This window comes from Scomber scombrus, chromosome 6, assembly GCF_963691925.1.
Source record: "Scomber scombrus chromosome 6, fScoSco1.1, whole genome shotgun sequence".
NCBI lineage: Eukaryota > Metazoa > Chordata > Actinopteri > Scombriformes > Scombridae > Scomber > Scomber scombrus.
This window is the reverse complement of record NC_084975.1, coordinates 26,350,060-26,372,229: the sequence shown is the minus strand read 5'-3', so window position 1 is coordinate 26,372,229 and position 22,170 is coordinate 26,350,060. Positions and strand designations below refer to the sequence as shown.

The window sequence follows — 22,170 nt, the reverse complement described above, 5'->3', positions numbered from 1 at the left end:
AGCATTCCACAACATGACCCCCGGGAGCAAGGTCGGCTAGAAAAAAAAGTGAAAGCAGAAAACTTTTCAAAAGTATTTCAGCTGTTTCTATAGCGACCCTGAGAGCCCAGGGGTTCCGCTGTGGGGTCAAAGTGACCGGGAGGTGCTTTAGTAAGTCTTGCCGGACTTCAAAGCTCTTACTGTGTTCTCTGCTTTATTAGGGCCCGAGCACTGACAAGTCAGTGAGGGACCTATTGTAATTGCCGGAATTATTATTATTAGGGCCCGAGCACTGACAAGTCAGTGAGGGACCTATTGCTTTTGCCGGAATTATTATTATTATTCCTATTATTATTATTTTTCACGTTCTTATGCCGCCACTTTGAGCGCATTTTTGGCGGCTTGAACATGCATGAAAACTCATGAAATTCTGCACACACGTCACAGCTGGTGAAAATTTATTTAATTTAATGTGATTGGACGCAAGCGTGGTAAGGGGACTCGCTAGCGCCCCCTAACGTCGGGTCATGTGACCACAAATCCTCTCGGATCGGCATGAAATTTAAATATGTTACAGCTCACATCGGATCATTGGGAAATTAATTTTGTGGAATTTTTTTACCAAACAGGAAGTCGTCCACGCGGCGTGGCGTGCACCGATTTTCATTTTTTCGAACAGCGCTTTGAGGACTTTATGATGTTCACAGAATCATGAAACCTGCCACGTAGGTTTCAAATCATGAGCTCTTTCATCTGATACCACATTTGCCCAATATTTTGCCCCAACAGCTCAGTAGCGCCCCCTAATGCCTTTTCCCACTTAGCATGTACTGACAAGCTCTAAAACTCACCAAATTGGACACACTCATCAAGACTCATGAATATTATTTTTTGGTATAACCGCAACCTTTTAAGTGCCAAAATGACTCTACAGCGCCCCCTAGAAAATTAAAAGTTGAAGCCCCGCCTTCTACATGCACATACATGAACGAAATTTAGGATTCATATATATCATGACCAGACGCACAAAAAAGCCTCTTGGACCCATACCCTAAGTCCAACAGGAAGTCGGCCATCTTGGATCACAGGTGCATTTTTTCCGCCATTTTCCCCATTTCCAGGTCTCGCACTTTAACGCACTCCTCCTGCAGTTTTAACTCCAGAGACTTCAGATTGGAACTATATCATCCTCAGATCTTGATGATGTAAACTTGACAACAGATTTTACCTACGTTATACCAGGTGGGCGTGGCAGTCGTTTGTGTGTATAAACAAACAACTCCTTATAACTCCTCAATACATTGTCGGATGTTTATACATGTATCACGTGAAAAGTCACACTTGTTGACGCCGTTTCAATTTCAACATCATTGGGGGTGGGTGTGGCAAGGGGTCTCCATAGCGCCCCCTAACAGCAGGTCATGTGACCAAAGACTTTGTCTGATCTTAGTGAAATTTACAGGACTCATAGCACTCATGGGTAAACGCCCAAATTATTTTTTTCAAAATTGTCGCTCTAACAGGAAGTGAGTTATTGTGCATTTCCTGCGTCACTTTTCCGTTTTTCCCTCTGCGTTTAGAGGACTTTCCCGTCTTCACAGAATCACCAGATTTGCCACATAGGCTCACACTCAGGAGCACTTTAATTTGAGACCATAACTGCCCTTGGGCGTGGCACAACAGCTCAATAGCGCCCCCTAATGCCTTTATCCATTTTGTACATTTTCACAAACTCCTACACTCACCAAATTGAACACATACGTCAACATTCACAAAGATTGACTACTGACAAAGTTTGGGATTTTTAAGTGAGAAGATGACTCCACAGCGCCCCCTGGAAGATTTCAAAGTTTAAGCCCCGCCTTCCACATTGACATAGAAAAATGAAATCGACAAGGCCTATGTATTATGTCCAGACGCACAAAAAAGCCTCTTGGACCCATACCCTAAGTCCAACAGGAAGTCGGCCATCCAGGCTAAAATTTTCAATCTGGATAATTTTTATTATTATTATAGTTGTACGCCTTTTTGACAGCCTAAACATGCCCCAAAACTCACCAAAACTTGCAATCATGTCCGATCCGGAGAACACTTTGATATTTTAAGGAGCACGGAAATGGCCGACGCAAAAATTGATTAATAGCGCCCCCTAGAAAATTTAAAAAATCAAGCCCCTCCACTCAGATTGACGTAAACAAACCAAATTCGGGAAACACATGTATCGTGTAAAGACGCACAAAAAAGCCTCTTGGAGCCATAGCCTAAGTCCAACAGGAAGTCTGCAATCCAGGCAAAAATGCTCAATCTCAATGATTTTTTGACCCTTCACCCACATTCCTTATTGCTTAGAAGTCACTCAGACTCATTTGTGGTCTTAGACTGCCATCTAGTGGAGACATTAACCGCTGCACACAATGTTCAATTAAAGGCACAGGAGCAAAGACATCTACATGCCAGTTTTGACAGCCCTGCGACCGCCGCACGCACCGACGTGCACGTACGGCGTTACAATTGGGGGGGTAAACGGGGGGGTGCGAGGGCCCTTCGACACTGCTTGCAGTTTTAATTATTATTATTATTCAAGAGACGCATAATGAATTGCATTTTTCGTGGCCTGAACATGCATGAAAACTCATGAAATTCTGCACACACGTCGCAGCTGGTGTAAATTTATTTAATTCAACGTGATTGGACGCAAGCGTGGTAAGGGGACTCGCTAGCGCCCCCTAACGTCGGGTCATGTGTCCAAAAATACTCTCGGATCAGCATGAAATTTAAGTATGTTACAGCTGTCATCGGATCATGTAGATATTAATTTTGTGGAAGTTTTTTACCAAACAGGAAGTTGTGCACGCGGCGTGGCGTGCAGCGATTTTCATTTTTCGAATACCGCTTTGAGGACTTTATGATGTTCACAGAATCATGAAACCTACCACGTAGGTTTCAAATCATGAGCTCTTTCATCTGATACCACATTTGCCCAATATTTTGCCCCAACAGCTCAGTAGCGCCCCCTAATGCCTTTTCCCACCTAGGATGTACTGGCAAGCTCTCAAACTCACCAAATTGGACACACTTGTCAAGACTCACGAATATTATTTTTTGGTATAACCGCAACCTTTTAAGTGGCAAAATGACTCTACAGCGCCCCCTAGAACATTAAAAGTTGAAGCCCCGCCTTCTACATGCACGTACATGAACGAAATTTAGGATTCATATATATCATGACCAGACGCACAAAAAAGCCTCTTGGACCCATACCCTAAGTCCAACAGGAAGTCGGCCATCTTGGATCACAGGTGAATTTTTGCCGCCATTTTCCCCATTTCCAGCCCTCGTACTATAACGCACTCCTCCTGCAGTTTTAACTGCAGTGACTTCAGATTAGAACTGTATCATCCTCAGACCTTGATGATGTAAACTTGATAACAGATTTTCCCTACGTTATACCAGGTGGGCGTGGCAGTCGTTTGTTTGTATAAACAAACAACTCCTTATAACTCCTCAATACTTTGTCGGATGTTTATACATGCAGTGCGTAAAATGTCACACCTGTTAAAGCCGTTTCAATTTCAACGTCATTGGGGGTGGATGTGGCAAGGGGTCTCCATAGCGCCCCCTAACAGCAGGTCATGTGACCACAAACTTTGTCTGATCTTAGTGAAATTTACAGGACTCATAGCACTCCTGGGTAAACCCCCAAATTATTTTTTTCAAAATTTTCGCTCTTACAGGAAGTGAGTTATTGTGCATTTCCTGCGTCAATTTTCCATTTTTCCCTCTGCCTTTAGAGGACTTTCCCGTCTTCACAGAATCACCAAATTGTACACATACGTCAACAGTCACACATATTGCCTACTGACAAAGTTTGGGATTTTTAAGTGAGAAAATGACTCCACAGCGCCCCCTGGAAGATTTCAAAGTTTAACCATTATATGAATACCTTATCCCCTTTCATTTCTGGTCTTGGTCTGCCATCTAGTGGAGACATTAACCCCCCTTCACACAATGTTCCATTGAAGCAGCAGGAGCAAAGACCTTTACATGGCTGCTGTCAATGCCCTGCGACTGCGACAAGCACTGACGTTCCTGCGTAAGAAGACCTCTACCTGCGCGCCCTCCGACTGCGCCACAGTCCGACGTGCGTGGATGCGCGAGGGCCCTTCGACACTGCTTGCAGTTTTAATTGGAGTTGATGTTTAAGGGGTCAAACGTAGACAACTTCATATCCCTGCTGCTCCTCTCTGTCTGTACACAAACACACACAAGCACAGTGGGCTGCTGACCAGGTGAAAACTGAATTTGTCCCGCTTAGTTGCTAGAAGTTAAAGCACTTGCACTCTTCTCACCAGTTCTCTATTCCCTCTTCTCAGCTCCATTTACTACCTTATTTGGAACTTTCAACTGTATTTCTTGGTCCCCATATCAATCAAAAAGCTAGTAAGTGAACCTTTGATTTAGATTATCTTGTCACACATAGATCTCCTGGATAAGTAAAGCTTAATTGAGTAAATTGTTGTATAGTATTTATATTTTTTATGTATCTCCTCAATAAAAAAATCTATATTACACTTTCATTGTTGAGGTTACATCTGAAGTCAGACCATTTTACTCAGGAGTTTTTTCCTAATTTTTTAATATTTAACATGTTACTGAATACATATATTGCTGTTTTTAATTCTTTGAAATCAATATATATTTTTATATTTAGTAAGTAAATCATGACATGGGCTTATTTGGAGCACACATGGGCTTAAATGGTGTCACAGTACCAATTTAGCTCATGCCAGACTTTTGACTTTTTTCATCAAATATCTTTATTTTATATTCCAAAATCTACATGAACTAATGAATACATTTTCAAATGAGAGATAAATCTTGCTTTATAAGAAATGATCAGGGAGCGCCTTGGTAGCTGAGTGGTTACTGCACATGCCACATTATGGCAGTTTCCCTGGTTCAATTCTGGCAATGGACCTTTGCTGCAAGTCATTCCCCTCTTTCTCCTTTTTCCTATTGACCTCTATGTTATGTACTGTCAAATAAAGGCAAAAATGCCCAAAAATACATCTTTAAAAAAAAAAGTATCCATGAAAAACACCTGAACTTAGATGTTGGTGCTTAATGGATACACTTACCTTAACAGCTGAAAAAATGTCTTAGAAAAAAATAGTAATCAAATGTAATAAGTTACATTACTTTGATTAAGTAATTGAAATAGATACATTACTTATTACATTTTAAATAAGGTAACTAGTAATCTATATTTCAGGTAGGCTGTAATTGAAACATCAAATTTCCTGACGTATCGAGTAACAGTAAATGTTAGGTTCACTGGATTGGAAACGCTGATAGTTTTGAACCGGCAGTCTTCCTCTCTCTGATAATAGGTGGCCTCTTCTCTCTGTTGGCAGTCAAGCGTTTCATACTGTGTGTGAGTGTGAGTGTGTTTGGTTTTCATGTAGAGTTTCTGTGAAACATGGATTATGTCTTTGTTCCTGTCTGCCAGATCAAAGGCATGTGGTATTTTGTGACCAGCTCTCTTGTTGTGGCAAGTTTTGTATGTGTGTGTGTGTGTTTGTGTGTGTAGCTTGTATATTAGCGTGGGGGGGGGCATTGTTTGTATACCACAGTGTGGAGTTTGTTATTGCAGGTTTATGGAGAGTGCCATGTTTGTTTACATTGTTATATTTGCATTATACTAGACTGAAGATGTTTATCTGGTGCCTCTTGTTGGTTCAGGGTTATGAAAGCTAGTTTTCTTGATGGTTGCACATACCAAACATTCTGCAGCAGAAGGGGGGAAAAATGAAGAAAGGCTTTTGTCATTGGGTTTCAGGCTGCATAGGGACAGACTTTGGAGGGAAACTTACCAAACCATTAAGGCGTTATTTTGCCATTTCGGCAATATAATTCAAAGCTTATTGTTTTTCAAATCTGCTGAAGTTTAGGTTTGCTTAAGTTTTAAAACTGACAGCAGCCAATGATATCACAGTTTGAATACTAAACCAAACCAAAACCAAACCACTGCTGTTTGGTTATTTGGGTTATATTGATAATGCTCTGTGTGGTATTATCTTTGCATATATCTGCACTTTGCAGCTCAGTGCTGCAGCTGTGTGGGTTCCAAATGCAATATCAGTAGCTTCTCACTGGAGGGAGCCATAGCCATATTTTCACTTTGCAATTCAGCATGACACAACTGCCTGAGAGAACAAAAATCATAGACTTAAAACACAATATTTGAAAAACACATAATTTACTTTTTAAATGAACAGGTTCCTGTGATTGAGTTAAGAAGTTAGTGACATAAATAAACATATGCAGTTTTCCTTTTAGGTATATTACAGTATTGCATCTTGTTTCTGTGCACCAGCCTGAAGGTGACACACAAAAATAAAGCAATTACATATAACAGTCATGTTTTTCTGCATAATACCGTTCTGTTTGTACACACCCCTGTTCAGCACCTCTTCGTGCAGTGATATTACTAATTTAAAACGGCTGATTCAGATAAAATCACAAGGTTTTGTGCTTCTTTGTGATGTGTGTATTCTGTAGAAAGATTAGTGAGCATTCATCTGGGTGAAATATGACAGCAAACCCTCCTTATATTCATACTGCTTTGTTACAGGGTTAATACAGGTTAGATCATTCCAGAAAGTGAGTTTAGTTGTAAAAAAACTGAATGACTTTACTTCTTCAGAGGTTCTTCCTCTGTTAAACATGTTTTTACCTCTTCAGTATTTGCACAATGATACTAAACTGGACAGATCAGCTGCATAGAATGAAGGTATAAGTCACTGGCTGTTAATGATTACTAAAAGTTATCATTTCCTGACACATAATCACCTGCAGACAGACCACAGTCGACTCCAAAAGGGGCAGATCTCCCCTTTATGACTGTGAGATCAAGATCTAATTCCGACCTTTTAATCTAGCAGCCATAAAAACAGTTTTTCCTTCATTCATGTCTCGTCCAGCTATTTTTCTTTAATTCTTCCCTCAGCAGCTTTGTTCCATTTTGTCTGTATGCGTATTGCTCTTGGAGTTTGACCCCTTGACCATTCGATTCATCTGATGGAGAAGCAGCAGGAACAGAGCGGAGACGATGAGAGCTACACCTGCCATGAGGAAACCTGTGCCGTAATCATTCATCTTGTCAATGAAGAAGCCTAAAAGAAAAAGTACATGTGTGAGTGAATTACAGCTTTGCCACAGTTACATTTGTTATATTTTATTCTAATTAGAATTCAATTGCTGACTGGAATGTGCCTGCTCTAGCTCTGAACACCCTCCATATGCTCCCCCCATCCATCCCTCTAACACCATGAGATAATACATTTGGATACAAATGCACCAGCACTTTAAGTAAATCAACACGTTTTTAATAAACCAGTACATAAGCTACCCTATATTGCACGTGTAAAAGCATCAGCGCTTTACCTTAACCTCCTGCGACCCTGCATCCTCATATGGGAACATTACATGTTGGGTTTGCTGGACCTTATACTTCATTCTGCTTAACTTTGACCCATTTCCCTCGTTGATACACATTTTTTGTGCCCTCTAGTGGTAGCAAAAGCACAATACATTAATGAGTGTAAAAAACGAGATGGTAGGCATCTTGGCCAAGTCAATAAACAGCCGATCCCCTGACAAAAGTGGACCAGGTACAAAAATGTATCAAATTTTATGGTTGAAACTTGTTTATTTCTGCTTAATAATGTTTGTAGTTTGATATGCTATACAAATTTTACTGATTTTAACAATAGCAACACATTACGACACTGCTAATCAGGAAGTATTCATTTGAGGACATTGGGACTTTATTATCATTAAGTGAATACACTGGTGAATTAATCCTACTAATCCCAAATATCTAGGAGAAATTAAAAATGCATGCTTCATGGTCTCATGAGGTTAAAGCTATTTTTTGTATGATTTTTTGTTTTAATGTTTTTAAAAAGTATTAAATATGTCTTTTGTTTTCAAATATGTGCCTGTTTTTAAGTGTGAACACCCTGATCTATCGGGAATGAAATTTCATTCCCATGTAGGCTGAGTGTGTATTATGGGAGTTTTTGAATACTTCTGATAATGAGCAATATCGTAACGATGTTATCATTTTGCCTTTACTTAATGACAGAGACAGAGAGATATGAATAAGGTGAAAGACTGAGGCAGAGATAAGGACGAGAGGATTGCACGAAGATTAATTCTATCCTGAGGCGGTAATGCGAGTGCCTTCCTCCTGTGACGGAAACATAATTAGAAAGCTTTGATGCATCCTCAACATCCATCAACTCTCTGCTCTTCAAAGTAGCAGAAGTGCTCAAAGTACCAAACGGTACAGTAAATAAGTTAGAAATAGCCTGTGTGTCAGAGGGAGCGTGTTGAGTTATAAATAGGACACCACAGGCTATATTTGGATCTGCTTCTCTTTCATTAGCACTTAACTTTATTTGAGGTCAGTTTCAGCCTTTAGCATGATCTTAAATTGCATTACATTTACATGCGGTGGGATTACTTGAATCCAGATTAAGAGGTTTTCAGGAGAGGAGGATGATAGAGATATGAGAAGGAAACAAAGAAATAAAACTAATTCAAAATAGTGAGAAGGGGGAATGAAAAAGTATTTGTTTATGTTTTCTGGGCTTTTCCTCATATAAGAACACTCACAATGGACCCCTCTTCATGTATAATACAAAAAAAATACGGTACACACTGTGCCAAAGGGAACGTTTTTTGAAACATACAGTAAATTCTGAAGAGGTAGAGAAAAGCAGTCACACTCAAATAACTCTAATCGCTCTCATTCCCTGTTTTTTTTTTTGCTAACAGCCTTCCTAGAAATCCATAAAAATCATCAAATGAACAACCCAAATTACAATTATGAGAATGTGTTTTTTTCCCCCCACTCAGTTGGTGAGGTTTCCCCAGTTGATTTACTGCTGGCTGTGCTCACAGGCAGGACACTCTCTGGCAGGGGTTACTGTGCCTGAGTGCCAAAGTCAATGCTGGGTGTTTTTCAGGCTTTATTTACTGCTATTGTTTATAGTTGTGTGTGTGAAAATGGGTCACAACCTCAGTAATCAAGTTCAAATGCTCGTCAGTTTGTAGGACAGCGCCAGTGGGGCTGCAGTGCATGTCAATTTTGCGCAGGAGAGGACAGGAAAACATTTTAGTCTGCTGGCTGTGAAGAGCAGATTCTGACATTTTAAATTCATAGCTGCTTAAGTATGTTTCCCAGTATAATGAAATAATGAAGTTTATTGCAAACAGATTGGCAAAGTAGCTGCCAGATTTGACACGCTTTCCAGCCCCAACAAACAAATTTGTTTAAATACATTTTGGAGTGGTGGTAGGATTCAGAAAATTGACAAGTAGGATTGTTATACTGATACTGATGTGGATTACGCAAAATTTGCTTCAATTTTTATGTAAAGTCAATAAAGTGGCTATCATCAGTGTTTCTATATTAAATAATCAAATTACCATGTGTAATGTGAAAGCGGTTCCATGTATAGTGACAAACCCAAAGAGGATTATCACTAGGGTTGGGCATCATTTAAAAATGACGATACCAGTACCAATCCAAGTACCCTTAAACTGATACTGATACTAGCTGAGTACTTCATTAGATACCCATCACACATTTTGTGCACTTTTATCCGGTGTAACAGGCATGTAATGTAGCCACACTTTAGAGTGTTTAGGTAGCATCTTGGCTGCAAAGTGTGCCAATACAAATTCACTGTGACTTCACCACAGACGGGTTTTAGCTGCTGTGGCAGTGGGCCAATCACATGTTGCATTAAATCCGCTTGCATTGATTGGCTGTGAGCAAGTCCATACAAATAGTTATATTTTCTAGCTTGGATTGAGGATTGATTGCAGGTATCGTTTGCCGGGAGATGTTTCGATACTACTTGGTATCGATTTATTTGGGTCAATACCTTAAAGGTATTGAGTACCAATACCCAACCATAATTATCACACAAGTTTACAGATTTCTTAAGCTCTATGGAGAGTTTTAGTGTCTTTTAGCACGTTGTTTTGGTTTTTCCGGCCCACAACTTTACTGTTCATTATTTCATAGCGATAGTCATTTTCAGTGAACAAGCTCTGATAAACTATCCAACTCCAAATGAGAGGCAAAGAGCAATTAGCCAGTGAAGATAGTGGAGAATTAAAGCAGCTTAAGATCCTGATATTGAGTCCTGAGTTGATAGAAACCACAGCAGAGCTAAAAGAAAAACTGAACACACAACTCCAAATGAATGCTAATATTGCTCTGCAACTTCTGGATGTGCAAATAGGCTACCATTAAAATGTGATCATATGTCAGTGTCAGTGGCTTCTGCTGCCAAAGTAACAGTTATTGTCCTATTTGGCAATTAATAGATGCTTTCTTTATGCAACTGTTATGTTACCACAGCTTTTCTCATGTTTTGTAAGACATATTATATGAATTGGGAAAAATGTCTCAACAGAACGAATGGAGAGTCAGCGGAGAAGAAACTCAATTTAACAGGAAAAAAAATCTATGGAAAGCGATAGTCCATGAAATTAACACAACCATAAAGCATCAAAATCCACGATTAACCGAAGGGTGATGCTGCATTTTAAGGAGGTATAAAAATGTGATTGTGGTTCAATAGGCTCACTGGCCTGTTATAATGCAGAATGGTGTATAAGCACATCTATTGTGTGAGAGTTAATGTGTTGGAAGAATAGAACCAGGAGACATTGTAACCTTGAGTTAATGATTTGGTTCTTTTCTAAAGCTCTGTTAATAAAAATGTTAACATCCAGTTCATTTTAGTGCTGGCAGCCAGTTGACATGGTGGTAAGGATCAGAGGGAACATTGCAGCAATAATTCAAAGCTCAAATCCATTTCTTTTAGGTACACTGTGTACTTGCAGTTGATAATCAAAGCATCTTTCTAACTCACCAGCTATGGGCGGTCCAAGCAGGCCTCCGCTGCTGCGTATGAGCATGAAGAACCCAAGTGCGCTTCCGAGCCTGTTGGCGCCCACAATCTCAACCAGCACAGTGATATGGATTGCAACCGTGGCACCGTACGCCAGGCCGTAAGCTGCGCTGAAAGCAGCCAGCTCCAAGAACGAGGAGGTCAGTGGGCAGAGGAGTAACACGGTGCCCAGCAGAATCACTGTAGCTGTCAGCTGCTGCACCTGATGGAAGTAGAGATGACGGAAACAAACTGTGCATCAACTGTCTCACCTACAGCAGCCTCCAAACCCAGATGCACCTGCCATGTAAACAGGTATTGCGTTGCAGTTTGACATTTTGAAAAATGTGCTTGTTTTTTTTCTTGCCAAGAAATACATATGTGGTTTTCAAAAAGCCATTGCTTGGGTTAACTACTCAACTGAACGTACCATCTCCACCAGTCTCAAGTTTGCCACCCAGCCGAAGAACACCCTCCCGAACAGGTCCATCGCTGCAGAGATGGACATGAGTGCAGCTGCCTCGTACTCCCCAATCCCCTTACTACGAGCGTATGGCACCAGAAATAGAGCTGGTGCAAAGAAACCGAGCGCAGCAAACAACCCAAACATTGAGTAGATCATGAATCGTGCATTGGTGATGAGGGTATAATCTACATAACGAAGGATATTGGTCCTGAGTTCAGCCCTCTTAGTTCTACTGTTTGAGTTTTGTGCCGTCATAGTTGAATTAGGTATCTCTTCTGCAGTGATGGTCTCATGATCAGCCCCTTCAGATATTCTCAGCTCCTTTGACCCACTATAGCTTTGTTTGTCCTGATCCAAGTCCTCTTTTTTAAGGAGTTCCAGGGACACGCCTTCCTCCTCACTTAAATGGATCACATCTCTGGTGGCTTTCAGGGGTCTCAGCAGCATCCCGCACACACACAGGTTAAGCTGCAGACCCCCCAGGATCATCATAGCACCCCTCCAGGAGTAGTTGTCAATCAACAGCTGGAACAGAGGTGTAATGATAAAGGTAAAGATGCATTCTCCTGCACTGGCCAAGGCATTTGCCACAGGACGCCTCCTCTCAAAATACAAGCCAAGCATGGTCACTGTGGGGGTCCAGGTCAGTGCATAGCCAAAACCTGTAGAGAAGGAGACCAGTGAATGACATATTTGTGTGTGTGTTTTTGGTTTAAGTGTGTATTTGCATCAAACCAATCACCATTTAGGAATCCCACTGTTAAGTACAGCTCAGTCAGGTTCCGAGCAAAAGCCCCAATCACCACTCCTACGCTGCAAATCAGTCCGCCCATTATCACGACAGAGCGATAGCTGAATCGCACACTCAGAGCAGATGCTATCGGAGCTGCAGAGGGACACACAGGGCATGCACGTATAATCCGAAGCACATTTACAGTCATTTTATTCAGGGCAACAAAATTACAGTGTAGTGGCCATGTATATATTTGCAGCAGGTAGAGTTCCTATTTATTAGTGATATGCAAAGATACTGAAAAATAGAACATTTTGATTAAGATTGTCATTGAATAAATAAGTTAAGGTAAACCGCATGAGGTTTCAGGTTTAAGAAGTTTTAAATTAATCCCAGTGCTTTTTGGCGTCTAGAGCATTTGCAGCAGATAATTTAATTCACACACAAGCTGAGAATGATCAAAAGCAATCTTATTGTACTTTTCCTAATAGTTTCCTGTGAGATTAACAGACCCAAACACAAATAGACACCAGGTAGTGCTCAAGCACCTGCCCTTCTGGCCTCTAACTGGACAAGTGCCCTTTTTACACAACATTCTTTTTCTATTTCTTTTTCTAAATTTGTATTTTAATTTGAAATTTGGCCCATTCTCAATTAAAAGTGTGCTGTAACACCCAACAACAGCATTTGAGTAATAATTCTGCAGGACCGCACAAGCATCTGCCCTAACCCCTTCAATCCCTTCCCAATTGAGTTACTACCTGTGGAGGAAACATCATGATCCACATGTCCCTGCCTTTATTGGTCAGGTAAGCATAATGTTTGTTCTAAGCATAGGCATTGTTTGCCACTCTTGAGAAATTAAAACACTACTAAAACATCTAAATACAGCTAGCCTAACAGCAGGTGAGTTACCATTAACCTTGGCAAAAAGCAAGCTTGTCTAGTGTAAAATAGTGTTGTCAATGAAAACGACTGAAATCCAGTATAATAGTTAGTTCCTTTGTTTTGTTTGAAATATCTCCCCTCCTCTCTCCTCCTAACTCCCTATCTCTTCTTCTCCTCTCCTTCTCTCTTCATGTGTCAGCAACTGTTCTGTTAGCAGTAGTATTCAGGTTCCAAGGGCTTTTGGGGGAGACAGGCTTTAAGATGTCACCAGAGCAATTAGCTGCAGGCTATATTAAAGCCCCCACCCCCTCACACCTTCATGCCCTGCACTTAAATAACGTTCTGCCAGCCATCGCTAAGCCATCCTCCTCCTTCCATCCCGTCTCTGTCTGCAGTTTCCTCTGTGGTCCAGCTTAAGCAGGACAACAAGACTGATTGTCTTAATTCGTACTCTTTGAAGGTGAACAGGACTCAGAGGTCCTTTTACTTGTAAGAGTTCATCAGTAAGGTGTAAAAGTGTAGATATAGATCAAGTTCAGGGTGATTTGTTTTGATGACGCTCAATTTGACAGTTTAATTGATTCCCTATTGATTGAAAAATGTATCAAAGTTGCTCATTGGTTACTCTGGTCGGTTATTCTGCTCACTGTACATGTGTGCATATGTTCATACTGCAGTAACACTGAGCATTGCATAAGACAAACCCAACAGATGCGTTATATAGATTCATGTATTGATTTATCACTGGCCTTTTTTTCTCCACTTGAGCACCTGCCCATCAAAATGTCTGTAAAGGGCCCTGAAGATTAAGTTGGTACACTTAATTCAACACAAGACATTTCATCTGTCATCCAGTTTAACAGTTTTTTAACATGAAAGAGAGAGAGAGCCATCTAGTGGCCATAACCTCAAGAAGATTTGACATGAAGGTCAAAATGGGTGAGGGAATTTTGAAAGATACAAATATGAAATTTAGGAATATTGTAGTAATCTATAGCTATCAAACAGGAACTGATGTCTTCCTACCAGTGTAGTACCTCCCTGTTTTTGAAATCATTTAATACATTAACACAGCAGTTACATCCTTGTAAAAGAAAAAAATTGTGATAATCACCCCCAACATGAATGATAGCCACTGCAATCGAGGTGATCCAGGATGTCCTTGTTGCTGTGGTTTCAAAGTATTGGTGTATCTCAACATAGAATACACCAAAGGCCTTGATGACACCAAAGGTTAATCCAAAGACCATGAAGCAGGAGAGCAGGACGAACCAGGCGTAGCAACCCTCAGGAACTTCTGATGGTGTCACGGCTACCCTTGCCTTCTGAGCCTTTGGAGAGTTCATATTGATCTGCACTGGGTTTTGCAGTACTCAGATGTCTAGGGGGAACACAGGACTCATTTTTTAAATCTTATACAGTAATCAAAAACTTTGCCGACAAAGTACATGAATTTTTAATGACTGGACAAACATATGTGGACACACTTGACCTTTGGTTCAGATTAAAGTAGATTTTAATACTATACTATATATAACAGTATGCCTCCAATAGTTGTTCTATAGTAAGGAAACTATAAAACAAAGAGGAGTCATTACATCACTGTAAGGCACATGAACACACGTTGGTGCCATATTTGAAAGCTGTCAGCCCAGTTCATTTGAATATGTAATATTCCCATCACATTATCTAACAACATTAGCTATTAAAGCAGCCTCCTGATCAAAATAAGGAAGTATACAGAATACAGAATTCAGATTTTGTTAACAATATTTATTTATCCTAAACAACATTATTTTCAAGGCACACTTCGCAACCTTATTAAAATGTTCCATGTTTGCCTATTATCATAATTTGATACTATTTAGAGACATACAGCTAATAAACATATGTGAACAAAGTGTGTTCTTTCGTTTGGTAGAGGCATTTCTTCATAAAAGGTCATATAATATAGGCTTCAATAGAACTGGCACCTAGCACCAAGCAGGTTTTAGAACATTGATAATGACCCTTCCTTCTTTTATAGTACCCTTGTTCGAAAGTCCTTTTACAACATTACAATACCTCTGTGCACAAAGCAAAGTCCATACAAAAATATTTTTTACAATTTGGTATGGAACAATTGGCCCACACAGACACAACACCCTCAGGATGAACTGGAATGCTAACTGAGATTGACAGGCTTTATTGGCTGACCTCACTAATGATCTTGTGGCTGAATGCTCCAAAATCTGGAAAAAAGCCTTTCCAGAAGAGCGGAAACTGTTTGGAATGAGATATTCAACAATCTCATGAGGTATGTCCACATGTCAATATTCTTTTACCCATTTAGTGTGAGAATCATCAGTGCCTTTATCATCTCATATCATTATCTATTACAGCTGCTGTCTTATTTTTTCTGCTAACATTATAACATCTTATCTTAACTCAACCGTGACATGATTTTTTTAGGTTTACAGTTTACCCACAACTGGGACTGCTGTGATAAAACATATATCATCATCACACCAGTAGTAGTGGTAGTAATGTAACTTAATGCTTAAGAACACTGACAAACTTTTCATGATTTATCAAGGTTGTATGTTGCTCTCCTTGTTTCTCAAAGCAGTACTCATCCAAAGCAGTTTAAATCCACCATACAACATCAATCTTCTAAGATTTTTTGAATATTCTTATCAATTTTTTTTAGGTATACGCTAACATGGCATTTTTCATTATTACATTTGATTTATTTGGATTTAACAACCACTCTATTTAAGCAGAATAGATCATTTATGACAGAGAGCCAATCTTGGGTGACATAACAGTGTTTATGCCAACCTAGAGAAGGAAATAAAAACTAAAAATTTGCCATGGTAAGCTATTTGTCTTTTTTGAACAATAGTCAGCAGATTAGATTTACCATGCATGATAGGATTTAACTCAATTCCATTTTCAGTTGATGAAAATGCATAATACACATTATAATAATGGAGCTTCATAGACTGCTTAAGAACTTGTTTACAACGGATTACCCACCTCATGTGTGATTGGACTGAAAGAGGTCTTGACCCAAATCTGGACCATGACCTAGAAAGCTTGAAATACAAAATGAGGTATCCAAAACAATATTGTAATATGATTCGCAAATTTGACACACGTGATGTTATATGTAAAATAATTCACCTTACTTCTCATGCTCAAACTAAAGCCATTATGCTCTTCCTGGTGAGTTCTCCAAGTTGGTTTTATCACCAAATGGCTTTGGCACTCTTTCCATGTCACATGAAGTGGTGGTGGTGGTGGTGGTGAGGGTGGTATCACTTACACAACAAATGGTGCAACAGGCACTCTTCAGGGAAAACATGATATATGTTCCAAAGGGTGCAAGGGTCAAACAGAGACAGTAACTGCAGAGGTGAGCCAAAAAGCATGCTGAGTAAAAGGTTTATGCTGGTTTATGCAAAATTCCCAGGTGAACTTATGTGTAACACATGTGCACATGAGCAGAGTAACCATGACAGACCTTTGTAACTCATATACTCTGAATTCCTCTTGGCATGCTAGAGACAAGATTCACGGGGCAAAGTTTCAGCAAATGTTGCGTAAGCTTGTGTGTACATGTGATTCAGGGTCAAGAATAAGAGACAAAAATAAGATTTGAATGGAAATGTAATCTTATCTTGCATTTAACACCACGATTTGCCTTCCTCTGTACATTTAGAAACTGATAATGACAGTGAAGAAATTCTATATATATCTACTGTAGCAAGGATAATATCATCAAAAGGATAAACAAATAATGAGAGATGGCAAGATGAACAACACTAGACAATAATTTAAAGAGTTCAATGCTCAGAAACTCTCCCACTTGGATTTCAATGCTTTATAACTCATTGGTGCATAGAAATACATGTCATATGCTGTGTGTCATGCCCACTTGGAACCAGTGATTAGAGCAAAAATACAAATCCAGAAATCTTTCATTTGAAATAAGATGTATGAAAGACAATTTTGAGTTTATGTATGATGCCTTCATTCTTAAGAAGATACTTCACAGCTCCATACTGTTACCTTATAGCTTTTTGAACTGAATTCTCGCTTCACTGTCCACAGGGAACTCAATCTAATGTAGTAGCACGCAGTACCAGTTCCCATGAGGTAATAAACCAGTTAGCTGCACGTGTAAATATTTGCAGTTTACATTAGAGCAGATTACCAGTATTTTATCCTTTCCTTACACTTTCGATAAAGGCTAAAAAAGGCTTTAAAAAAAGACAGAACCATCTGAATTCCTCAATGTAGCACTTTTACTATACAACCCCATGATTGCCATCTCAACATGTATAGAAATCCAAAGCTTGACAGGGCCTGCCTGGCCTAAATACTGTAGCTGAGTTATGACTGGAAAATCAATGTACAGGGGAGGGGTTCAGCGAATAGTCAATTGAGAAAATATGTTTTCAAGGCCTTTATGAAAGAAAAACGTCAAACAGGTGGAGTAGTGTGTTTGGCAAGTATTTAGAGAGATGTAATAGTTTGACACAATGGTATATTCAGTTCCCACAATGATTCTCTTCTGCATTCAAAAATATAGGATTATTGAATTTATGAATTAGAACTATGATTGTTATTCATCTTAATTATGATTGTGCAAAGGTCTTATAAGGTTAAGTGACTGATGGCTACAACATTTACAAACAAGACACAGGAGGGAAAGGGAAACTGGTACACAAGGCTATAGCTAGTAAGTAATTCAAGTGCATGATGCAGATTTCTTTATTGTATAACTGGCATGAGAGACCTGATAAACAGATGAGATGAGGTTATTTGATGACAAAGACAATAGCAAGAAAAACTAGTTTGGAGTCTCAGATAAGAGATTATTGTTCTTCCTGCCCAATAAGTGCATTCTGGCCAGTCCCAAGGGTTGCAGAGTTCTGGTGAAGTGAGCAAGGAGACAGTGAGTGGTTTGGAACTTTTCTTTATATATTATCAGCCAGCATTTCCCTGTGGATTGAAGAAGGAGTTGGTTTGTTTGAGGCTTCCTACTGTCTGCCTTCAAAACATGCAGGAAATTTACCCCACACAATGTTCTCCATGGGGCAAGTAACACATTGGGGCGCTCAAAAAGGCCTTTAATAAGTGATGAGCGTCCCCATACTCACATCTCTCCTACTGTCTTACAGGCAGCTAACATGAATCCTCTGAACATCAATGTATCAGAATGTGTCATCAACCAAAGCAAAACTAACAAGGTGTTCAGATTGTTTAGTTTGCAATGGATGAAATGCAGACATGATGCTGTCAAAAATCCCTCAAAAACTACACAAACAAACAAAAATTGTTTGAATCGAGAGAAAATTCTCAAGATTGGATGAAAGAGTTTGAAATATTCGTCTTGGTCCCTTTTTCAATTTCAATCACAAAGGGGTTAAAAACAACAACTTTGAAGCAGATTGTTAATATGTAAATACCTCTCTTTTAAATATGAAGGATGGATAGATCCTTACAAAATAATAATTAAATAAAGTTAGCAATCAGAGATGAAAGACAATAGCTCCCTGACCTACAACTCTCCTCTACTCCTATGCTGTGAATTCTGTTAAGTTGCAGTGAACATCAATCAAACTGAGCCTCTAAATCCATCATTGATAGATATTTCTTAACCAGCCATCTCTTTGCTGGAGGTCTCTGAACTTAAAGTATGTACAATACAATTATTTCATTCATTCATTTTCTATACTGCTTATCCTACAGATAAGGTTGCAGGGGGGCTGGAGCCAATCCCAGCTGTCATTGGGCAAGACACAGGGTACACCCTGGACAGGTCGCCAGTCCATCACAAGGGTAACATAGATTAGACAGACAACTATTCACACACTCATATTCACACCTACGTGCAGTTTTAGAGTGACCAATTAACCTAAAATTGACCATTGACTATTGACTACTGACCAATTAACAATACAATTCTGAATTTGCTAAAAAAAAAAAAAAATCTCTAAATCAAAAGACATTCACTGATCCAATAACAAAGATGATTAATATCTATATCACAGAAAGGAAGTTTCCAAAATACTGGACGTCAGCCATTGTCGTATCAGTCCATAAATCAGGAGGCTTGACTGATGTGAGCAACTACAAGCCTATCAGTCTTTTACCCATCATCAAAATTGCAGAGAAATGTGTTGCTGAACCGATGACCCCCCATCTCAACCCTATTGATGAACTGATGTTTTGCTGTTGCCCCACATGGCTTGTGTTCTGTCTTGAGAATTCTTGTTTTGTTGTACTTGCTGTCTGTATGGCATCTTCTAATCTTCATTCTGTAAATTATATCATCCAGCCAATGGCCTGCAGTTGAAAATCAGCCAGCTGACTAACACTGGCACGTGTACCGAAAAATGTTGATTAATGTGTGTTGTCCTTATAAATGAATAAATTAAAATGAAATGAAAGAAAATGGCTGTAAATCTGCATGCTTTATGTCATGTTGACATTCTCACTAACAAACATGTTTCATTATCTGAAACTAGCCAAGACGTCTTACAGTCCAATGGCTTTATGTCCTACAAACAGCTCAGACACATGCCTCATAAATTACCTTTAACTGCATCTCAGTGGTTCTGCCTACCAATAAACGATTGCAAACGATTAATGAATCTTGTGAATCGGCTCTTTTATGAGTGTTACAGTTCACTAAAGAGGCACAGCATCAAGGTTAGGGGTGTGCCGGATTGTCACTGGGGACGAGCAGATTTACAAAGCCATGTGTAATTTGTTTGGCCCAGGTTTCTGCAAGGAATCCTGAGTCAGCAAACAGTAGCAAAGACTACTTGTAGTGTTGCTTTAATAGGACAACAAATTATCATTTATGGTAAATTGATCACATTAAAAAGTTTGGTACTGTCAGCACAACACCAAACTACTTTTAAGAGTTGGGATGACTCATTGGCCTGCTTTTACATACATCCACGATCATGTTCTATTGGTAGTGTTTTTAAATACTTGTTAATGTTATTGTAGGATCACATTTTTTGTTTGATTTCAAACTTTATTTTGGCTGTCTTCTGGTGAAGGTCACTGTGTCACAGCTTTGCTCGGGTTTTAGAGCTTGGAAAGAAAGACAGACAGACAGTAAGACAAACAGAGGGGGGTGAAATGAAAATAATCTTCTTTCTCTGCATCTGCCCAACGTCCAGACGATAATTTAGATAGGGATTGATCTCCAAGATTCTGTTACATAAGATCCCAATAAAATATCATAATAATTACATAATATGAATAAGGAGATTTGTATCTACAAGTGCAGTGCCTGCCTGTATATTTGGTCATTTTACTTTCATGGAAAAAGCTTGCTTTTGGTGCAGAACATTGAATTATACATCCCCAACGGGTGTTCTAAAAACAATTAAAGATTTATAGGCGCGGGTGATAAATTATAAATCTATGATGGGGATGACTGGGAAGGGTAGGGCAGTGGTAAAGATGGAGAGGACACTTTCTGAATAATAAATATGTACTGGTGAGGCCCGACACAGTGGGCACACAGAGAAGTGTCATTAGCTGGGTTTTCAGAGGAGGATGGACTCCTCTGATGTCTTTTTGTTTGTATTATTTGCTGACAGCTCCTCAGGTTTCACTGTATCTGACATTATATCTGAGTTGTTGCTGAAGCAGAGACTTGTTTGTCTGCACAGGCTGCCCCTAAATGTCACCAAACAAGTCCTGAAGAAATAATGTTACACTGTCTTTTCTACACACAGCTATCCATACTACTAACCCTGCAGCATGGAAAAACACTAAAAAATACTGCTGGTCTCATCCATGAAAATTAAATTTTTATCAGGGTACATGCCATACACTCAAATAGCCAGCGTAGCCTTTATTTATTGTATTTTTAGAATCTTTTTTTCAAAAAATGTATGCAATTCAAAAGCTTAAAAAAACCTCAAGCTTTTGGAGAATTGCAGCACAGTTTTTGGTGAATGCTGACTAAACCTTTGCTGCTTATTTTTCAAATTTCAAAAACTTAAACAAGTTGTTCATTCAATGACTGTGAAATGAGGTTTTTACTAGGAAAATTAATTGCTTGACCACTAAGGAAGTACCCAGTCTTTAGTCTTTCAGTGGCTTCTGTGTTATCTGCTTGGCAATGTTGGTTTTCAGCCCACCACTTTGGTCTGAACTTAAGTCTCAACAATTATTGGATAGATTGGTGTTTGTACAGACATTCATGAGATAACGTTGGAGAGCCCCTGACTTAAGATTTCATTTTATCTCAACATCTAATTTTAGCACAAATGTTTGTGCAGACTTTCATGGCTCTACGGTTATGAATCCTAATGATGGAGGTGATCTCTTGACAGTTTTTGTAGCGCCAGCATGAGCTTGTCACTTGTGGTTTTGAGTGAGATGTCTCAATAACAATTTTATGGATTGTCATGGAATTCAAGACAGACTGAATTCTAACAGAGATCCCCCAACATTTCCACTAGCACCATCTTCAGGTTAAGAGTTATTGGTAGCTGTTACTGTTCCTCATGGTCATAATGGCAACAAAGAAATCTTTTGTAGAGCAATTTCAATGTACTGTCAGTGATGGGGGCCAAAGCACAGTATGTTTAGTTTAGTATAGTTTGTACCAATAACCTCTTTTTGTGTTGTACTTTGTACACTGCAGCTCGTCAACACAGTGAGGGAATCTTTAACTAGAAAATACATAACTTAGGAAGGTGACAACTTCATGTGTCTAATATTAACTTAAGATAAACATTGGAGTTTATTTTCTACATAAAAACAGGACTGTGGACCTCTGTCCCTAAATTGTTTCTGAAATAGCTCTCTTTGGTGCCAGTAAGGAATGATTACCAAAAACAGTTGCGATAAATACATGGACATGCTTGTATTTTTTTAACCCTTACATCCTGTTCATATTCTGACTCATAATTAGTCTGTACACAAATTTACATTCATAAGTCATTATTAAATGGTTGATTAATCCTCAGTGAGCAGACAAAGTGTTTATCTATAGAAAAAAGACATGCACAATCACTTTTTTACATTTTATAGTATATTATGAATAACAATATTTAAATATTGTAATAAACAGGTCAAATGTATACATTTGCATTTACAAAAATGTG

The 22,170-nt window shown here is 39.2% G+C and overlaps 1 protein-coding gene across 4 annotated transcripts; it reads right to left on the bottom strand.

The window, feature by feature from the left end:
- Positions 1-6,230: 6,230 nt before the first annotated feature.
- On the bottom strand, positions 6,231-16,311 carry si:dkey-246g23.4 (uncharacterized protein LOC559426 homolog). Of its 4 annotated transcripts, none has more exons than XM_062420816.1 (7): positions 16,213-16,311; positions 16,061-16,119; positions 14,157-14,423; positions 12,164-12,307; positions 11,386-12,083; positions 10,938-11,178; positions 6,231-7,154 (listed from the first exon to the last, which is right to left on the bottom strand). In XM_062420816.1, the coding sequence occupies exons 3-7, from the start codon at positions 14,386-14,388 to the stop codon at positions 6,985-6,987; spliced, it is 1,485 nt and encodes a 494-aa protein (XP_062276800.1). In that variant the 5' UTR covers positions 14,389-14,423; positions 16,061-16,119; positions 16,213-16,311; the 3' UTR covers positions 6,231-6,984. The 4 variants fall into 4 exon arrangements, with proteins under 4 accessions (XP_062276800.1, XP_062276801.1, XP_062276799.1 ...); XM_062420817.1 differs by having other exon boundaries at positions 16,208-16,246; XM_062420815.1 differs by having other exon boundaries at positions 16,061-16,254.
- Positions 16,312-22,170: the final 5,859 nt, after the last annotated feature.

Excerpts from the sequence above, each read along its gene's own strand:
- si:dkey-246g23.4 (XM_062420816.1), bottom strand. The coding sequence starts at position 14,388 with ATGAACTCTCCAAAGGCTCAGAAGGCAAGGGTAGCCGTGACACCATCA. Across the intron at positions 12,084-12,163 it reads AACAGTGGGATTCCTAAATG|GTTTTGGCTATGCACTGACC; the intron begins GTGATTGGTTTG and ends CCTTCTCTACAG. Across the intron at positions 11,179-11,385 it reads ACTTGAGACTGGTGGAGATG|GTGCAGCAGCTGACAGCTAC; the intron begins GTACGTTCAGTT and ends TACTTCCATCAG.